This window comes from Prosopis cineraria, unplaced genomic scaffold (genome assembly GCF_029017545.1).
Source record: "Prosopis cineraria cultivar Desert tree isolate PC_DT_omini unplaced genomic scaffold, ASM2901754v1 PC1, whole genome shotgun sequence".
Lineage (NCBI taxonomy): Eukaryota > Viridiplantae > Streptophyta > Magnoliopsida > Fabales > Fabaceae > Prosopis > Prosopis cineraria.
Window position 1 is genome coordinate 48,638,724 of NW_026555332.1, and position 16,470 is coordinate 48,655,193.

Consider the following 16,470-nt stretch of genomic DNA (forward strand, 5'->3'; position numbering starts at 1 on the left):
CTAGAGCTCATGGAGCTCTTTGTTTATTTTCATTATTCTGTAATAATACAGATGGAAAGACGACAGTGTGGTTGCGTCATCATGCGCTCGAGCCTCCAGGTATATATTTGCTCTCCTCTCCGTCATGTCTACCTATATGCAAAGACACCAACACATGGAGTGCATTTAATAGCAAGCAGGCAAACAATAAATAGAAACCCATGTACAGAAGAAAACCAGAAAGGAACTACCAGTTCTGCAAATGATAAGACACTCTTGCATGTAAAAGCGATAACTGAAATTTTCCACCAGTTGTTCAAAGATGTTGCTTGGCTAAGTGCAGGAATCCTTGACCACGAAGAAACGGCCAGGCTGGGCCTCAGTGTGAGGAATCTGCCATGTCATAGCATTTCATGAGTGGTTCATTTCTTTATATGGAAATCTCTGACAGTTTATTACAGGAGATAAAGGAAGAAGACAAGCCCGCTTGATATATATAGAAAGTAGGGTGACTGCACAAGGGAAATAGGGTAATTTACGAAGTGACGGAATCACTGATTTAATATTTTTCAATCCTGGGTATTCCTCATTCCCCAAGTAAAACCCCATCCCAACTGGGGCTTTGCTTTTGCAAGATCTATACTGTCAGTGATGTTTAGTGTAGTCCATGACGACTGTGTCTTAGTTTTAGCAATAAATTATTCACAGCTAGGGGAGGGGAACATATCTAATTCATAAATGTAACAGTTGGCGTAGATTAAAGTGTCTGTTTTTTTAATTACTTATCTAGTTTCTTTCAATGAGCAAAGCCAGCTAGCGCGGTATTGTGAGAAAAGCTATATTATTGGCTTAATGACGAAATCTTTTGTCGTGTACGATATCAGAGAGTGTTCTGGATTGTAACATAGTTGTTTGGGCAGCAGTAGGGATATTAGGATATTAGGGTTTAATTTACGATGTTAGAGTTATCTAGTAAAGATATTTACCCATTATAATGAACTTTGATTATTTGGAATCTCTTGAAAATCTTTCCAACAAATAGATATAGCTGCATTGGACCATTAACGAGCGGAGTGAGCTTGCAAATGAGGAATAGTTGAAGCATGAAAAAACTGATCCTTGCTGGAAATAATTTGAGAAAGAACCATTTATATTCGTGTATAGTGTACATTTTTATCATTGTTTGGAGAATCTTCTACTTGCAAGGGAGGAGCTTTATCATTCTTGGCTCGCTTGAGACTTGTTCTTCCATTTATTTCCTCAATTCATCAACTATCCTTTAACCTCATAGGCTGTCTTCTTAACTTTACCATGGTTCCTCATAAGTTCGTAAAAATAACAATTCTATTCATGTTGAAATCAATCCAATTTATCAATAACTTGATCTATTTCCTCCTAAAAGTCAACATACTCATAATAACAATGGGTACCATCCTCATATTAATCAACATAATCATGTCAATAGCTATTAAGATGCTCATATCATTGTTGTTCAATGGACTCATATCGGTATTGATCTTTATATCCATATTGCTTATGATCAGCATGCTTAGATTAGAGATAGTGATGCTCATAATTGTCACAATCAGTTTGCTCATACTACAGACGGCTTGTGTATTTGCTCTTCATATCCATATTGATAGCTCTCTAGCCAATAAGTATAATGTGATGGATAAACATATTGTTATTGATAGCCATTACATATGTATCACTAAGCATAATCCTCTTGCTATCGAGTATATCATGGTGGATTAACATATTCACACCGATAATCAGAATATGTGTATCTTCTATAGCTCATATTGGTAATTAAACGTCATAACAAGTTTTTTATTTCTTTTTTTTTCTCTTCTTCTTTCCTTTTTCTCTCTTTTCCTTTTCTTCTTTTTTCCTCATTTTTTTTGGAATACAAAAGGTTCATATCAATAAAAAAAATGAAAACCCTACCAAGGATATAATGCCCAAACATGCAAAGAAATTGCAAATATTTAAGATCTAGCAATAAGCAAACTTGTGAAAGGCAACAAAGACACTCTAATTTGTAGCGTTGAACAGTGCATTAATTATTCCTTGTTTGAATCTTTAAATCTTAGTGAAAAAGTTATACTTTCCAAGTGATATTGGCAACAAAAGTTGTAATAGAAACCTAGCTCTAGTAACAATTGATGTAAAATGAGCAAGGAAATGGGAAGAAGAGAAAGCAGAAGGAGAAGAAGGATGGGGAATACTGAAACTCTTATTAATTCTATGTAATAATAATCAAAGTTGAATAAAAATAAAAACTTCGAGCTCTGTTTAAAGGTCAAGTCCTAAAATAATAGAATAATAACTCAAATCCTAAATTTTAAATTTAAATATAATCTTAAAGATGCTAATATCTACAATAACAATAAAATAAATAATTAGATCCAAATCTAATGGATAAATATCCTTGTTTAAATAACCCTAATATTTTAAGTTAAATCCTAATTATATTTTACCATATATTACACCAGATATATCCAAAACATCTTGTAGCAAAAGGCCAGGAATGGTGTATGAAATCTAATGCATGTTGATTTGCATTGATGCTGCACCTGATAGTGTATCGTACTTGAGCATCAATAAACAACTCAATTATTTAATTACTAACTCGAAAACCCCACTGTCTCCTTATTTTATTTTATACAATAATATTGCAGCATAACAACCCCCAACCCCTTCTCACACTTGACCGCTCTTAATCACAGCGCGCGCGCTCATTAGCTTCGAAGAAGTTACGTCATTTCTTAATATATCAGAGAAAATAACAAAAAAAATCCTCCAAAATATATAAACAACAATTTAATCTCTTAAAATGTCATAATTTTCATAAAATCTCTAGAGACTTTGCTGTCATTAATGAATTTATCTAAATTATCAAATTAATTTTGTTGAAAATAATCAATTTACAAGTTTTGTTTAAAATTCATAATTTTTCTTCTTATATTTACAACAATATAATAGTAATTTGTTTAAAATCCCTCCAAATTGCCCTTCTTATATTTGTTGTTGCATTATTGTGAATATAAAAAAAATTATGAATATTTAAATAAAACTTGTGAATCATTTATTTTCAATAAGGGCAATTTAATAATTTATATAAATTTATTAATGAGAAAAAAATTCTTAGGAACTTCAGAAAAATTATGACATTTTGAGAAACTAAATTATCATTTATACATTTTAAAGGGATTTTATTGTCATTTTCTCTTATTATGACTTAGCATGTAAGGGAGCATCTAAGGGAAAAATATTTACATCGGCAATGCAATTTTAGAGAAAAACTGCTATTAAGGGAAATCTGATCCGTACATGTTACATCATACGCCAATTAATGGTTATATGTGTAGACTTTCGTTCATTAATCAAGATTTCACAAATTAAATTATTATCAACTCACTCTTAATTAATATACTTACATATGTTACTATGTATATATGCATGAATTAGCCTAACTATTTTGTTTTTTTTTAAGTATATATGGCACTCCTATGAATTTATTTATAAGTTATTTTTCATATGTTTCACTAAAACTAAAAAAAATCTTAAACTTTATTAATCTTATCCATACCAAATATATGTGTTTTAATAACATATTTCTCTTACCATTTTTAAGAGATGGTAAAAGAAAAAATTTGTGATGAAACTTTAATAATATGACTTATAAATATGATTAAAAAATTTTATTTCTCTACAATTGGTGGGGGTATATACTAAGACTTTTTGTCTACTACTATAGCTAGATATATCCATAAAAAATATATATGTTTGGGTTAAAATATGATTCTTTCCCTGAGCCTAACTATTTACACTCAAGTCCACCGAAATCTCTTAGAAAGAATGAAGTTATAGAAAGATTTGGTCAAGTACCCACCACTTTGATCAGAAATGCAAAAGTGGAAAACATAGGAAAAAACTACAATTTGTGGCCCTAAGAAAGCGGAGCATCAACCATGAAGAAAACTACCACTTGGTGCCTATTAGATGAAGAAGCATTCAACATATTCAAATCCCCATCAACTTAAAAGCATCCCAAATGCCTCAATACTTAATTTAACTAAACTAAACACATTTTTCTTCATGCATCTAGTAGAAAGTATTGGAGTAGAGCACCAACAGCTCCTAATAGAATAGTAACAACGTGCAAGAGCATTTTTTCTTTTAGTTTTTCATCTTATACTTTCTTTAATTTCTCTTTTATCTAAGAAAATTGTTGTTAAAGACCTCGGAAACTTACCACCATTTAATTTGAAAGTCAAGTATATCACACCTCTTGAGGACATGCTTTTTTGGCATGCTCGCACACTACAAACAATATACATACTTTATTTGTTAGTTACTTCCAACATGTGTACAGGAAAAAACTTCATAAAACTCATTAATTTTATTTAAGAATTCAATAAAGCTCTAACCTCAATATACATAATTTAATAATGTACCTTTACTGACCAAAATTAAGGAGATAAAAGGAAAAATTTATGATAAAAAATCAATAATATTATAACTTATAAATAAGACTAAAAAACTTTTAATATATCTGTCTTACAAATAGGATTAAGGGAGTATAAGGAAAATTAAAAGTAGTTGAAAGGTGCAGCTCCAAGGCAAGCAAATGACCAAAAGCGGAAAGATGGTGATTTGCAGAAGTTGAATGAAGTGAATGCCGCGTGCAGTAGAAAATTTCCATTTGTGTAGCTCCAACACTTGAATTTAAAACGAGAGAGTGTGGGGGACCCAAGTCTTTAGTCCATCCACTTTGAGGGATGACTTACTTGTCTTCGTTCGTATGTGGACCATTATGGCTTTGGTAATGGCGCTCCCAAATTAATGCAAACTGGCCGATATGTTGGACTTTTCATCGTCTGTACGTAGCCTTGGGGACTCAATTCTACAGCCTCACCGTCCCACGCACCTTAATCACTTTCATATATCTCATCCCCAAAATCACTTTCATCGGTTTACATTCAACTAGCTGCTACTTGCTGTGTAGATTTCATTCATTCAATCAGATTGCAGTAGCAGCGAAAGTACGTGGAAAGCGTTAATGTTGGAGTGAATTTGAGCAGGCCAGATGGCAGGAGGCGAACGCGAGTGCTTGAAATTACAAGGCATTCAAAGGGTTGATAATTACAAATAAATAATAGTGTTGAATCAAACTAAAGAATGATTTAGTAAGTTAGAATGCAAGCGTTTATTAATCATCAAGTGGCTTATACAGGGGTTGATCCGTTGCCAGGAAATAGATTTTGTCGATATATGCATGCTATAAGGTGCTTTCGGCTGATTGGAAAGACCACTAGCCCTGGGTAAGCATCATTCAAGATGAGATTAATTAAGCATGTGAAACTGTTTCTTTTTTTTTTTTTTAAGAAAATTGATGCCGTGATATCTCCTTTTGGATACACAAAGGGCAGAGACAGCGATTCACAGCTCCGGTGGATTATGAAAACTATTTAAAGAAATTCCATTTAGCCTGGGCTTTAACAGTTGACCTCTCTATTTGCCTATCACCAATTATGGATAATATTGCTTTTTTTTTTTTTTACAGATGTTTCGTACTTAGCTTGAAGTCTTATTGTTATTAGTGTTTCTCACACGCATATTTTGAAATATTCAAAATAAATAGACGTTAAAAAGGAAAGATATGCTCCAGAGACAGCATGTGATTATATAAAATATGCTTCAAGTTGGTTGCGGATTCGCAATTGCCGAACGTAAAATGCTTGTCATTTTACGAAGTAAAAAAAAGAGGGGGCTCAAACTGAGGGATATTCTGATTAAATATATTACTCAATAAATAATACCAGATTATAAAAGGTAAAATTTACCACCTGAAATTTTAGGTACAATAGTATTATATATCCTGAACTTTTTTATTATGTAAATTAATCTCTCAACTTTTAAAAATAGTGTTATCTACCCATGTCATTAATAAAAGTTAACTTTGACCAAAAAATAATAAAAAATAATTTTAAAAATTACAGATATTGATCCCAAAAATCATTAAAATTGATCAAGAACTTTTTTATACTTTTCTGTAATTTTTGATATCATTTTTTGATTAATTAATAGTTAAAACTAACTTTTGTTAATGGCAGAAGCAAATTGCATTGTTTTTAAAAATTTAAGAAATAAATTATATAATAAATGAGTTTAGGATCTATAATACTACTGGATCTAAAATTTAGGATATAATTTATACAATAATTCAATTATAAATGATAACTTAAATGTTTATATATTTATTCATTTTTAATCGAATAATGTAGTTATTCCGATCAGTATGTTATAATTTAGTGTAATTTTATGGTAACATGACCTCAACCTCCGCATCCTTTTACGGGGCAAAAAAAAAAAAAAAAAACACACACACACACACACACAATATTTTATTGAAAACATAAGATTTTACAAAAAGATATTCGTTAAAAAAATATTAGTTAACCTAAAAAATAATAAACTAAAGTGGGGTGATGCTGTATGATTGAGTTTGCTAGCTGTTACTATTCTTGCGATCGAATTCAGATAAATGAATGCAGATAAAATCGAGACCATATAAATATAACGATCACACATTTTTTTAGCCAAAAAAAATTAATTAACGAGCACACTAATAATTTATATTGACGCGCAGTTAATTTAATTTTGAAATGTAAGTTACATACCTTTCGTTTTATGCATTTAATTACTACCTTGGAACATTTTTATGAGAGACACTTGACAACTTTCACATGAATTATTAAAAAAAATCAGTTAAAATGTGAAAAGTACTCTTACTCAATAAATTATCAGATTCGTACAGTCTTGTCTCTCCATACATAATTAAAGGTATTTAAGGGGGAAAAATAATAATTAATGCCTCTGGAAATGTGTAAAATCTGTCTTAAAGGGGACTTTAAAAAAATTCTAAAAAATTATACTCCCTTCAGTTTTATTATCACTTTCAACATGTTACATTAAGATTAAAAAAAATCTTAAATTTAATTAATTTTTTTTAAATTTTATAAATGTCTACCTTTACCTCTTAAAAGTGAAGATGATCATAAAAAATAGTGAAGTGTTCTATAATAAGATGAAAATTAATTTTTTATATACAAATAGGACAAATGAGTATATAATTATAAATTATATGGCATGCATTTTGGGTATATTATTGCTGCCGCGGATAAATCAAAGCGTCAAAAAGAAGGTGCATGTAACCACTGCACCCAAATGATAGTAGTATAGGTCCCTTGAACATAATTCTAAAATTCAATTTTTAGAAGAGTGTGTATAAAATATCGTTTATAAGAGAATAATTTTTTAAGTGAGGCTTAGATTCTTTTTAAAAAATAGCCTCATGACTGCCGGTTTCTGGGATATTTGAAGAGTGGGGAAAATGACGCATGTGAGGAGCAGGTGCCGAATAAGAATAACACGTGGAGGGGGGCACGTGGTGAAGGAGGGTAGGCATCGTGTAGTGCGGTAGTCGTGGGGAGTGGACCTACTTGTGGGACCAGGCATGGACCGACTCATTCACTCTTAAGGCCCACCACCACATCAACTTTCCAACCCGGCCACCACGACAACAAGAAGCTCCTTTCATTACGTGGGTTGGTTGTACAGACTGCATTGTATCACTGTGTTACAATAATGTTTTTTGTCTATAGAATTTGACAAGAGTTTTATGTTGTCCAGAAACTAACAATACACAATCCTCCTCTTTAATTTTATTCCAGTTTGGAATTGACTATCTGGCGGAGCTTTTTTCCACACTCAACACAAATATATAATAATACCAGTTTAAAACGAAGGCACGCATTTGAGGCTGTTGTGAAAAAAATTAGATCCCGACTTGGAACTCGTTGAGCAGGTAAACTCGACTAGTGGATTAGACAGGCACGCCAGCTGCATCCAATTTTTTTTCCCCCTTTTAGCGAATGATAATGAAGGGAATGCCGCGTTTGGTGAGGGTACTTCAACATTGCGCCTATGTATGGAAATACTTCTGCGCGTCCTCCATACAATGAACCGGCGGACGCATGTTAAATTCTGTCTTGATATCAGTACTAATCATGCTGTCTAAAATCCTTGAGATGCCTCTATTATTTTACTAGATGTAGACAGATTTAGAATTACCCCAAGATAACATTCAGGAGTTCATGCTGGCTCTTGAGATTAAATTAACCGTGTTCTGTCTTCTTCCAAAACGAGGTCAGTGAAAATGATTTTCTTCCACCATGCACGTGCACCAGTTTTAACCACCGATATAAATGTCCAGCTACTCTCACCATTTCACCCACTTGTTCCTCCTGGGATTACGAGGCAAATTTGATTACGGAACCCCATTGTTTTTTTTTTTTTTAAATTCATGTTTCTATCTTTTTATCTGCATCCAGATAGATCATGTTTATAGCACATGTCATACAAATTATTCCATCAATGACTGTTTCAACGCAGTTGCATGTCGTGCGAGTTTGAAAATATGGTGCCTCACTGGGCCAGGTCTTGATAATACTCTGAGATCCAGCTCGATATGATATCTACCTCCTGCTCCCTCACGTCTTTCAACCACTGTGGATCTTCCTTGGTGGAGAACCTCAGGTCCACGTGATGAGCCCCTGCTCCCAAACACATTATATACATTACAAGCCAGCACATTGCCCCAAAAAAGCAAAATGGAAAAGGAAAGAAAACGGCTGGTGGAATATACACCTTGGTTGGCAACAAGAGCGACCACAGTGTGTGAAATATTCTTCAATACACTGCGGAAAGAATTGAGGTTGATTAGAGTTAAAAGAGGGAGGAATGTGAGAGTGGATAGTGAAGAAGGAGAAAAGGGAGGGTACCCTCCACCACTCCAGGGGTCTCTCAAGCCATTAAAGAAGATAATGTTGCTGCCTGACCTTCTCAGGACTCTCTCTATGCCCTGCACAAGCACAAGGAGGTCATTGAATAATAGAAATTAAAGTGAACAAGTGAATTGAATTGAGAAGGAATTACGTACGGGGCCGCCAAACTCAGTAGTAATCCAATGGGGCCTGGGCTCAACGCCGAAGTTTGTGTTGCAGTAAGATACTCTGTCTTGGTACTTCCACTCGTAAGCCGGGAATATGCTCTTTTCGTTGCTCCCTCCCTCCGGCATTACCATTTCCGTACAGGCCTGCATTTCATTCATCATCCTACTAAATGGGCCTTTTAATAAACTTCACGCCCCAAAATGAGACCCAATACTTCTAAAATTTTATGACAAGACAGGCGCATCCCTTAATTCTGAACGAAGTTTCTTCTTCATATTTTGACTTTATCAGGTTTTCACAGACTCAGAGTGTACTTACTAGTGTTATGTAATGCTGTCAATTAAACCGGCTCTTAAAAAGTCAGAATTTAAACGAGCTAATTTTATAAAGCTTAATTACACTTTATGTTTTATTTTGATCAACCGAACATTAACTTTCAAGGGCCTTCAAAGCCTTAGCCCTAAATATTTTTTTATTTTTTAATTTAAAATTTTAAAAAACATATTTAAAATTTTGAAAAAGCTATTACACATGACATTAAATAAATTTAAGTATAATAAAAAATATCATCACAAAATTAACACCGATAACAATCAGATTTTGCCGCCATCATCAGCGAAATCTTGATAATTTTCATTGTCATTAACATCAATATAATCTCATCCTTTTCTTTGTGGAGCCTCAACAATGACAAAGATATTGAGCTTTTCATATATTCTTTTTTCATTCCCATGAAATGAGGTTAGGGTTTTAAAATTAGTATAGTATTTAATTTTTTTTAATATTAAAAATTTAAAAGGATTAGCCTTTTTAGCCTGAATTGTCATTTTATACTCTAAAATAGTGACCCGGCCCTAGATTTTATCTGGCCTAAAAGGATTGGCTCGACCCTTATTGACGGCTCCAGTATTATGTAACACAATTATGAATCTTATCATTATCATTATAATATTTTTGTCTTAGAATAAATCGTTTCAAATTCCGAGGCTGAAACTACTTATTCTGAGACTTTAAAATTTTTTTATTATATAAAACAGCTATCCTTTAATTATTATATTTACATCAAATTTTAAATTAGACCTCGTAATTAAATTGAAGAGAAAAGGTGATCGTGTATAAGGTCTAAGGATTGGACTAACCAACCATTGGTCACGTTATTGAGCTTACAAATTGGGAGTGACCATCGGCACGACAAATCCAAATAACTGAATGACTATGGATCACTTTTCGTATACCATCCAAGTGATCCAACCCAATCTTCATTACCCATTATTTGCAGTTCATGTGTCCAGCCATTCTGGTCATCAAAACCTACAAACTAGTTCGACTCATCATCACACCAACAAAGATCGATCCAATTGATAAAGATTTAGTTCATAACTTATAAGATTATAGAATCAAATTTCACCATCGATGTGAATATTTTGTTGGTAGGCGATCTATAAGTGCTTTTTGAGTTTGGAGGCATGTTGTAACTTTCTAATTTTTAAGTTATAAATTAATGTTGGAAATTGATGTTTTATTGACGATTTAAAATTTGGGTTGATATTATTTTGAGTTATAACAGGGGAATAAATTTGTATTTGAGGTTAATCACGTGTTTATGTACTTAATTTTTCTTAAATTAAAATTAGGCCTAGGATTATATATTAGAGCTAATTGAGGTCCAAAATAGGTATTACATAGGATTGAGTCCAAAAAGTTGGGTTTTAAGTAAGGAAACTTTATCTGTGCTATATACCGTGATACATGGTTATAACATTTAAACACTCGTTCTATCATTCAACAAAACTGAAGAGGGAGAGTTTGGTGAGGCTTGAGTGTGAAATTTATGAGGCTCTACTAGGACATTAATTTCATGGAGGTTAGGGCTTGATCTTAGTGCCTTAAAGGCTTGAGGTAACCTTCCTTCTACTTTCTATTATCTATTCCTAGTTAGATTATGCAATGAGTAAGCTAGGGTTTTTGTTTTTAGGGGTGGCTAGCCAATGGGTTTGAGTTTAAAGGCTTGTTTGAGGCAAAATAAATGTAGTTTGAGTTATTTTAATGTTGTTTATGACCATAGGTAGCTTAAATCCAAAATCTTAGGCTTGATGGATAAACTTTGATGATAATTTTTGGATTGTAGAGGTTTAATTCATGAATCAGATGTATAATGATGATTAATGGGACTACGTTGATGATTTAAGTATATGTAAGTGTTTTAGGTTGATGAGGTTAATTAGCCTAACCATAGAATTAGAGTGTGGTTAGTCTATAAACACTTTGCTTAACTATCATTAGCATTGTATTAGCAGTAATTAGTGTCAAATTATATGTAGATTGTGGTGCTAGTATCGTTGGCAGTACTAATTCATTTGTTTAAGGAGCTCTAATAGCAATGAGCAAAGGTGACCATTATTAGCACATGGTGGTGTATGTGTTTATAATTGACTATGTGTAATTTCATTGTGTTTGGAAAAGGCATGTTTTAATGTTTAGTAAAACTATTGCCAAATGGGATAATATGTATGTATATATTATGTTTGGTATGAAACTTTGTGTTTGAAGTATGAAAATTTGTTCGAATATGTTCTTTTGTTTAGATATATTTGTAACATGCATTACATGTTAGGTTTTGGAAATTTATTGTTAGGGATTTTGTTTGGAGATTACTTACCATATGGTAAACCCTTATTGGATCCAATAAGTGACTACTAGCTTAAATTAACTTACCTTTAGCTAGAGGAGTTGGTTCTGAGCATAGACTATGGAAGAATATAAGGTATAGTCATGCACTTTCATTGTTCAATTTTTTGGATAACGTGTCTGGAAACATATTGTATGTCCCACTTTGTAATAGCCTTATTAATTAGTTACATCACATGCAACGATGCATATTAATTTTGGTTATTGAAATATTTGTGTTTCATTCTCCATGATTACAATTTTTATAAGAAAGAATCCAATTGGAGAAGTGCCAGTATATGGACACCATTAATTTAATTGGCCTCTTTTGTTTTGGGGACATGTGTAAATTGCCAACTTTAGAGCATTTCTTTTATATTATGAGCATGTGACTCCTTACTTTGACTAGACATGTAATTAGCTGCTATTAATTAGTTTTTAACATCAATTCCCTCTTTTGGGTATGCTCAAATGATTAAATATATGTTTGAAGTAAAAGAGTATTTTTTGACTATTTCTGTTATCATTTTCTATATTAATTGTGTCAGGCAATTGTAATTCAATTATAAGAGTTTTGAATGTATGTGTCATTGTGTGGATTTAAATTGTTGTTTAAAATGCTGTGATGTGATCAAGTGTTCTACACTTTGGCTTGTGGCTTTGGGTTTTGGTTTGAGAAGTGTAAAAGTTGTTTGAAAGTATATTTTTGTCCCAAAATGTGATTTTGTGAATAAAGTTTTCATTCATAGGAGTTTTTGTATCAAATTAAAGCTATTAGTTAGATTATTTAATAAGTTTCATGTGAATACTTGAATCACTTGAATCAAATATATGGGTGAAAAGGTATGCACACTTAAAGTTAAATTTTACTATACATATAGTCATCATACTGATATGGCACTATGAATCACGACGCAGGTGTTGTTGGCCACTGTGCATGGCATAGGGAGGAGAATATCATTTCTATGTCATGTGCTGTGGCATTTGGCTATTTTTAAGGGAGAGCCTTTTTGTCTATTATGCAGCGAGGATGGCCCCTTTTTGACAAAAATGCCCATGTCTTTGAAATTTATTTTCAAAAAAGTCCTTTAGATCCTTTTGCCCCCTTTTAACTGATTTTTGGACAATGGAACCTTATAGGAACCATGCTTCCCTTGTATTTACCTCTTTTTATCATTTCTTTGGATTTAGACACTTGTTTTCAATGAGATCCTATTAGGTACAATTTAGTTAACTTAGTTTTTTCACTTTGGACTATTTATTTCACTTATTTAATTCTTGAATTACTATGGTAGTTTTATTTACTATGTGTAATCCTTATTACCATGGTAAATCCTTGTCTACTATAATGTTTTAACTATAAGAAAAGCTCATTTTATTATGATAAGCTTTTATAAAATGATATTAACTATCTATTTATTTATTATGGTATTCTCTTTTCTACCACGGTAAGATTTTAAATTAATACCTAAAGTTGATGATCTTTCCATCATGGTAAACCTTTATTTACCATGGTAGCATTTGAAAAGTATAATTTTACTTTTTATTATCATGGTAGATATTTTTTATCTTGGTATGTGTTTAATGTATAAAGCTTGTTTTTGAAATTATATAATTTGTGAAAAATTAGTATACTTTTAAAGTATTATACATGTCTTGACTTTGGTGAGCCCTTAAACCCAACTCACCTAAATTTTTATTTTACCAAAAAAAAAAAGTTTGATCTCGTCATTGGACTTGTTTCAAGGATGCCCAAAAATATTTTAATATAAATTTTAAGGTTATTGTAACTTTTATCCAGTTAGTAGTTTAATCCTTTAATTTAATTTTTATTTATTTAGTTCTTATTGTTTAAAGAGGAGGTAACACTATTAAAATTTGTTAACATAGATAAGAGAATGTTGATGGTAGCTTTATAGATTAATGAAAAGAAATGTAATTATTTAGGTAAAAAAAACATACTAAAAAAATTTTAAGAATAAGAGAATAAAACACAGCAAAAGAAATCATATTAATAAAAATTAAATTAGTTTGAGGATTAATTTATTCTTATTTAACTGCATAAACATATCAAATTACTCATATATTTTATTTATTAAATTAATTTGAGACCTAATTTGTGTTTTTATAATTTAAATGACTAACTTGATAATCTAAGAAAATATAAATACTTAAATTAATGAAAAAAGTAAATTTAAAGAAACAAATGAATAATTAAAATAAATTTAAAAGATTAAAAATTTTATTATCCGTGAATGTAAAAAAAAAAAAATAGGGATGAAATAAAGATTTTGGTCATTTAAAGTTGGGAGTGGAGTGGAGCACCTGCCATTGCCATCCGGCGAGACCGTGAGGATCGGAATCATCGAGGAGGTCAAAACACGTGGCAGTGCCCGTGTAATTGTAGAATATATTAGCCGCTGCATACAACTTGGCAAACGTGTCGTTTCCTCTTGCTGAATTGTCAATTGCCTCGCACATCTGCGCTCACGTACAATTTATTCTCACAATTATCTATGTCTCTGAATGTGAACTTTCATGCACGTACGTGAAAATACAAGTAATTCCATTAGTTAGATTGATTAATCATGGTTAACGGGCGGTACCTTTTTCACGGGATAAGCTGGCAGGGGATTTATAAAATTGGAAGGGGCAGGATAATCCATCATAGCCGTGAATATGAATGCCTGACGAAGCCAGCCTGTCAAAGCATCCGAGCTTATATAATTCCTGCACCCGCACGCGCGCAGATATATCACTAGGAGACCAAATCGTAACTGGGCTGCATCAATAGAATGACGTCGAACTCACTTGCATATTCCGAAGGATTTGCGCAGCATTTCTGTCCCCCCGGGCTTGTTACCTGCCTCTCGTATGTCTTCCCACGAGCCTTTTATCACCTTGTAACAGTTCTCACTCTCGCTCTGTGTCAACGTTTCAAATTAAAGCGACAACAAGAAGTAAGTGATAATGAGACATATATACACTGAATGGATACGATATATATAGAGAGGGAGGGAGGGAGGGAGGGAGAGGGAGAGGGGAGAGACCCTGAAGTCCTGTGTGATGATATCGTTGAAGGTATACGGTGAAACCAAATCCTGAAACTGGAGGATTGGAGCAGAGGATGCTAAGGCTCCAAGGGCAACGTGGGGATACTTCATCCTGAACCAGGCAGCCAGCACTGCCAATATCCCCATTTGTGAGGGGTCAAACAGGAATAATTAAATAGGTAGAAAAATGAAAAACAGGATTAATTGATAGAAACAAGTTGATGTACTTCCTCCATAGGATCCTCCGAACACTATAACAGGGGAGTCACTGGCAGACAGATTCTTCTTGAGATCAACGATGAGGGTGGCATAATCGGCCAGGGCCTGCGTGCTGCTCAGATATCCGACTTTACTGCTATTCCCGTACGCTTTCTCTCTATTACCCCCGAATGGAATCGATTTTCCATAAAATCTGTGCTGCTTTTTGTTTTCTAAATCATTCACTATGAACCCAAAAAAAAAAAAAATCATGTCTTATGAATCACTGACTCAGTTTCTTCGCGGTCATAGATTTACCTCGATGAAAACTAGAAGGGCTTCGAAATGGGGAGCTGTTTCGAACATGAAGCCTGTGTTCTGAGCGAACCATTCGATGTCTCCTTCATTTCCTGTGTAGACAAAGATGGGAGCTTTGTTGGAGGCACCTCCCCAATGAGTGTCGTTGATGAGATATCTTTGCTGAAACCTCTGGTAACTCTGGGGATTGAAATCGAAGTGATCCAGTATTTGAGTGTAGAACTCTGTTCTGTAAAAGTATAATCCATTGTTCTGGACAGGATCAGCAAGCGACTTTAGACGAAAGGCTGAAGGGAATCTTGGTGTGAAATAGGCAAAAGTAAATCCGAAATACAGCGAGCAACAAAAAGATATCCAAAAGACTTTCTGCTCAGGGCCTATTGCCATTGCTTTTCTGATCACGCGGGGGATGAAGGAAAAAAACGCAAAGCAAAATATCCCAGAGGTGTTCGAGTGGAGGAGAATGGACCGAAATAATGCCGGGTTCGGATTAAGCTCTTGAGAAAGAGAGAGACGGGCCACCTATTTCCCTTTTTTAAAAATATTAATTCCCATTATTTTCTTGGTTCCAATTTACTTGCATTTACTTAAAAATTGATGACGACTTGCGCAAAGTCCACTGTATATATTGAACATTCTCATCTAGAATATGCTTTTTATTGTTTACAAACATAGAAGATGCTTTTTTCTTTTATTATTTTTATCATTTTTGACTTGTTTTCTATGTTTTTTTCTAAAATATATCTTTAATTCTTTAATTTTTTTAATTTTATTTTAAATTAATTTCATAAAGTATCTTTTAAATTATTTAATCTTTAACACCATTAATTTCATCAACAAAAGTCCCTATATTAATTTTTTAAATATTGACAAAATATTATTAAATGTTAATATATTAAATTTAATTTTTTAAAATAATAATGATTGATATAAAATTTAATTATTTGAAACTAATAATATTAGAGTTAAATAATTGAAAAAACACTTTATAAAGTTAAAGAATTAAATTGAAACTTTATATAAAATTAAATAATTAATTATATACTTTAGCTCTTTTTTCTTTTTGCCAGAACTGATTTCTCTTGTTCCGGAGTCTTTTCAAAAGCGCATTATTGTATATTCCTATTTACGCTTAGATGATATATCTTATATTATAATTATAAATATGTATAAATATCTTGTGACTATAATTAATTAGGGAGTTTTTACATATATAACTCATATTGTAGGATCAA

At 32.6% G+C, this 16,470-nt stretch overlaps 1 protein-coding gene across 3 annotated transcripts; it reads right to left on the reverse strand.

Moving 5' to 3' along the window:
• Nucleotides 1-8,058: 8,058 nt before the first annotated feature.
• On the reverse strand, nt 8,059-15,725 carry LOC129303895 (uncharacterized). 3 transcript variants are annotated; one of them, XM_054943481.1, is made up of 10 exons: nt 15,236-15,722; nt 14,947-15,136; nt 14,717-14,850; nt 14,478-14,590; nt 14,273-14,396; nt 13,992-14,147; nt 8,987-9,142; nt 8,829-8,908; nt 8,695-8,744; nt 8,059-8,600 (listed from the first exon to the last, which is right to left on the reverse strand). In XM_054943481.1, the coding sequence occupies exons 1-10, from the start codon at nt 15,620-15,622 to the stop codon at nt 8,473-8,475; spliced, it is 1,518 nt and encodes a 505-aa protein (XP_054799456.1). In that variant the 5' UTR covers nt 15,623-15,722; the 3' UTR covers nt 8,059-8,472. The 3 variants fall into 3 exon arrangements, with proteins under 3 accessions (XP_054799456.1, XP_054799447.1, XP_054799466.1); XM_054943472.1 differs by having other exon boundaries at nt 8,059-8,744; nt 15,236-15,725; XM_054943491.1 differs by having other exon boundaries at nt 8,059-8,744; nt 14,947-15,162; nt 15,236-15,442.
• Between the last annotated feature and the right edge of the window lie 745 nt (nt 15,726-16,470).

What these genes read in the sequence shown, in the direction of transcription:
- LOC129303895 (XM_054943472.1), bottom strand. Translation starts at nt 15,622, where the DNA reads ATGGCAATAGGCCCTGAGCAGAAAGTCTTTTGGATATCTTTTTGTTGC. An exon ending in CGGAGGATCCTATGGAGGAA is followed by an intron (nt 14,851 to 14,946) that starts GTACATCAACTT and finishes GGATATTGGCAG; the next exon opens with TGCTGGCTGCCTGGTTCAGG. An exon ending in AAATCCTTCGGAATATGCAA is followed by an intron (nt 14,397 to 14,477) that starts GTGAGTTCGACG and finishes GTGCGGGTGCAG; the next exon opens with GAATTATATAAGCTCGGATG.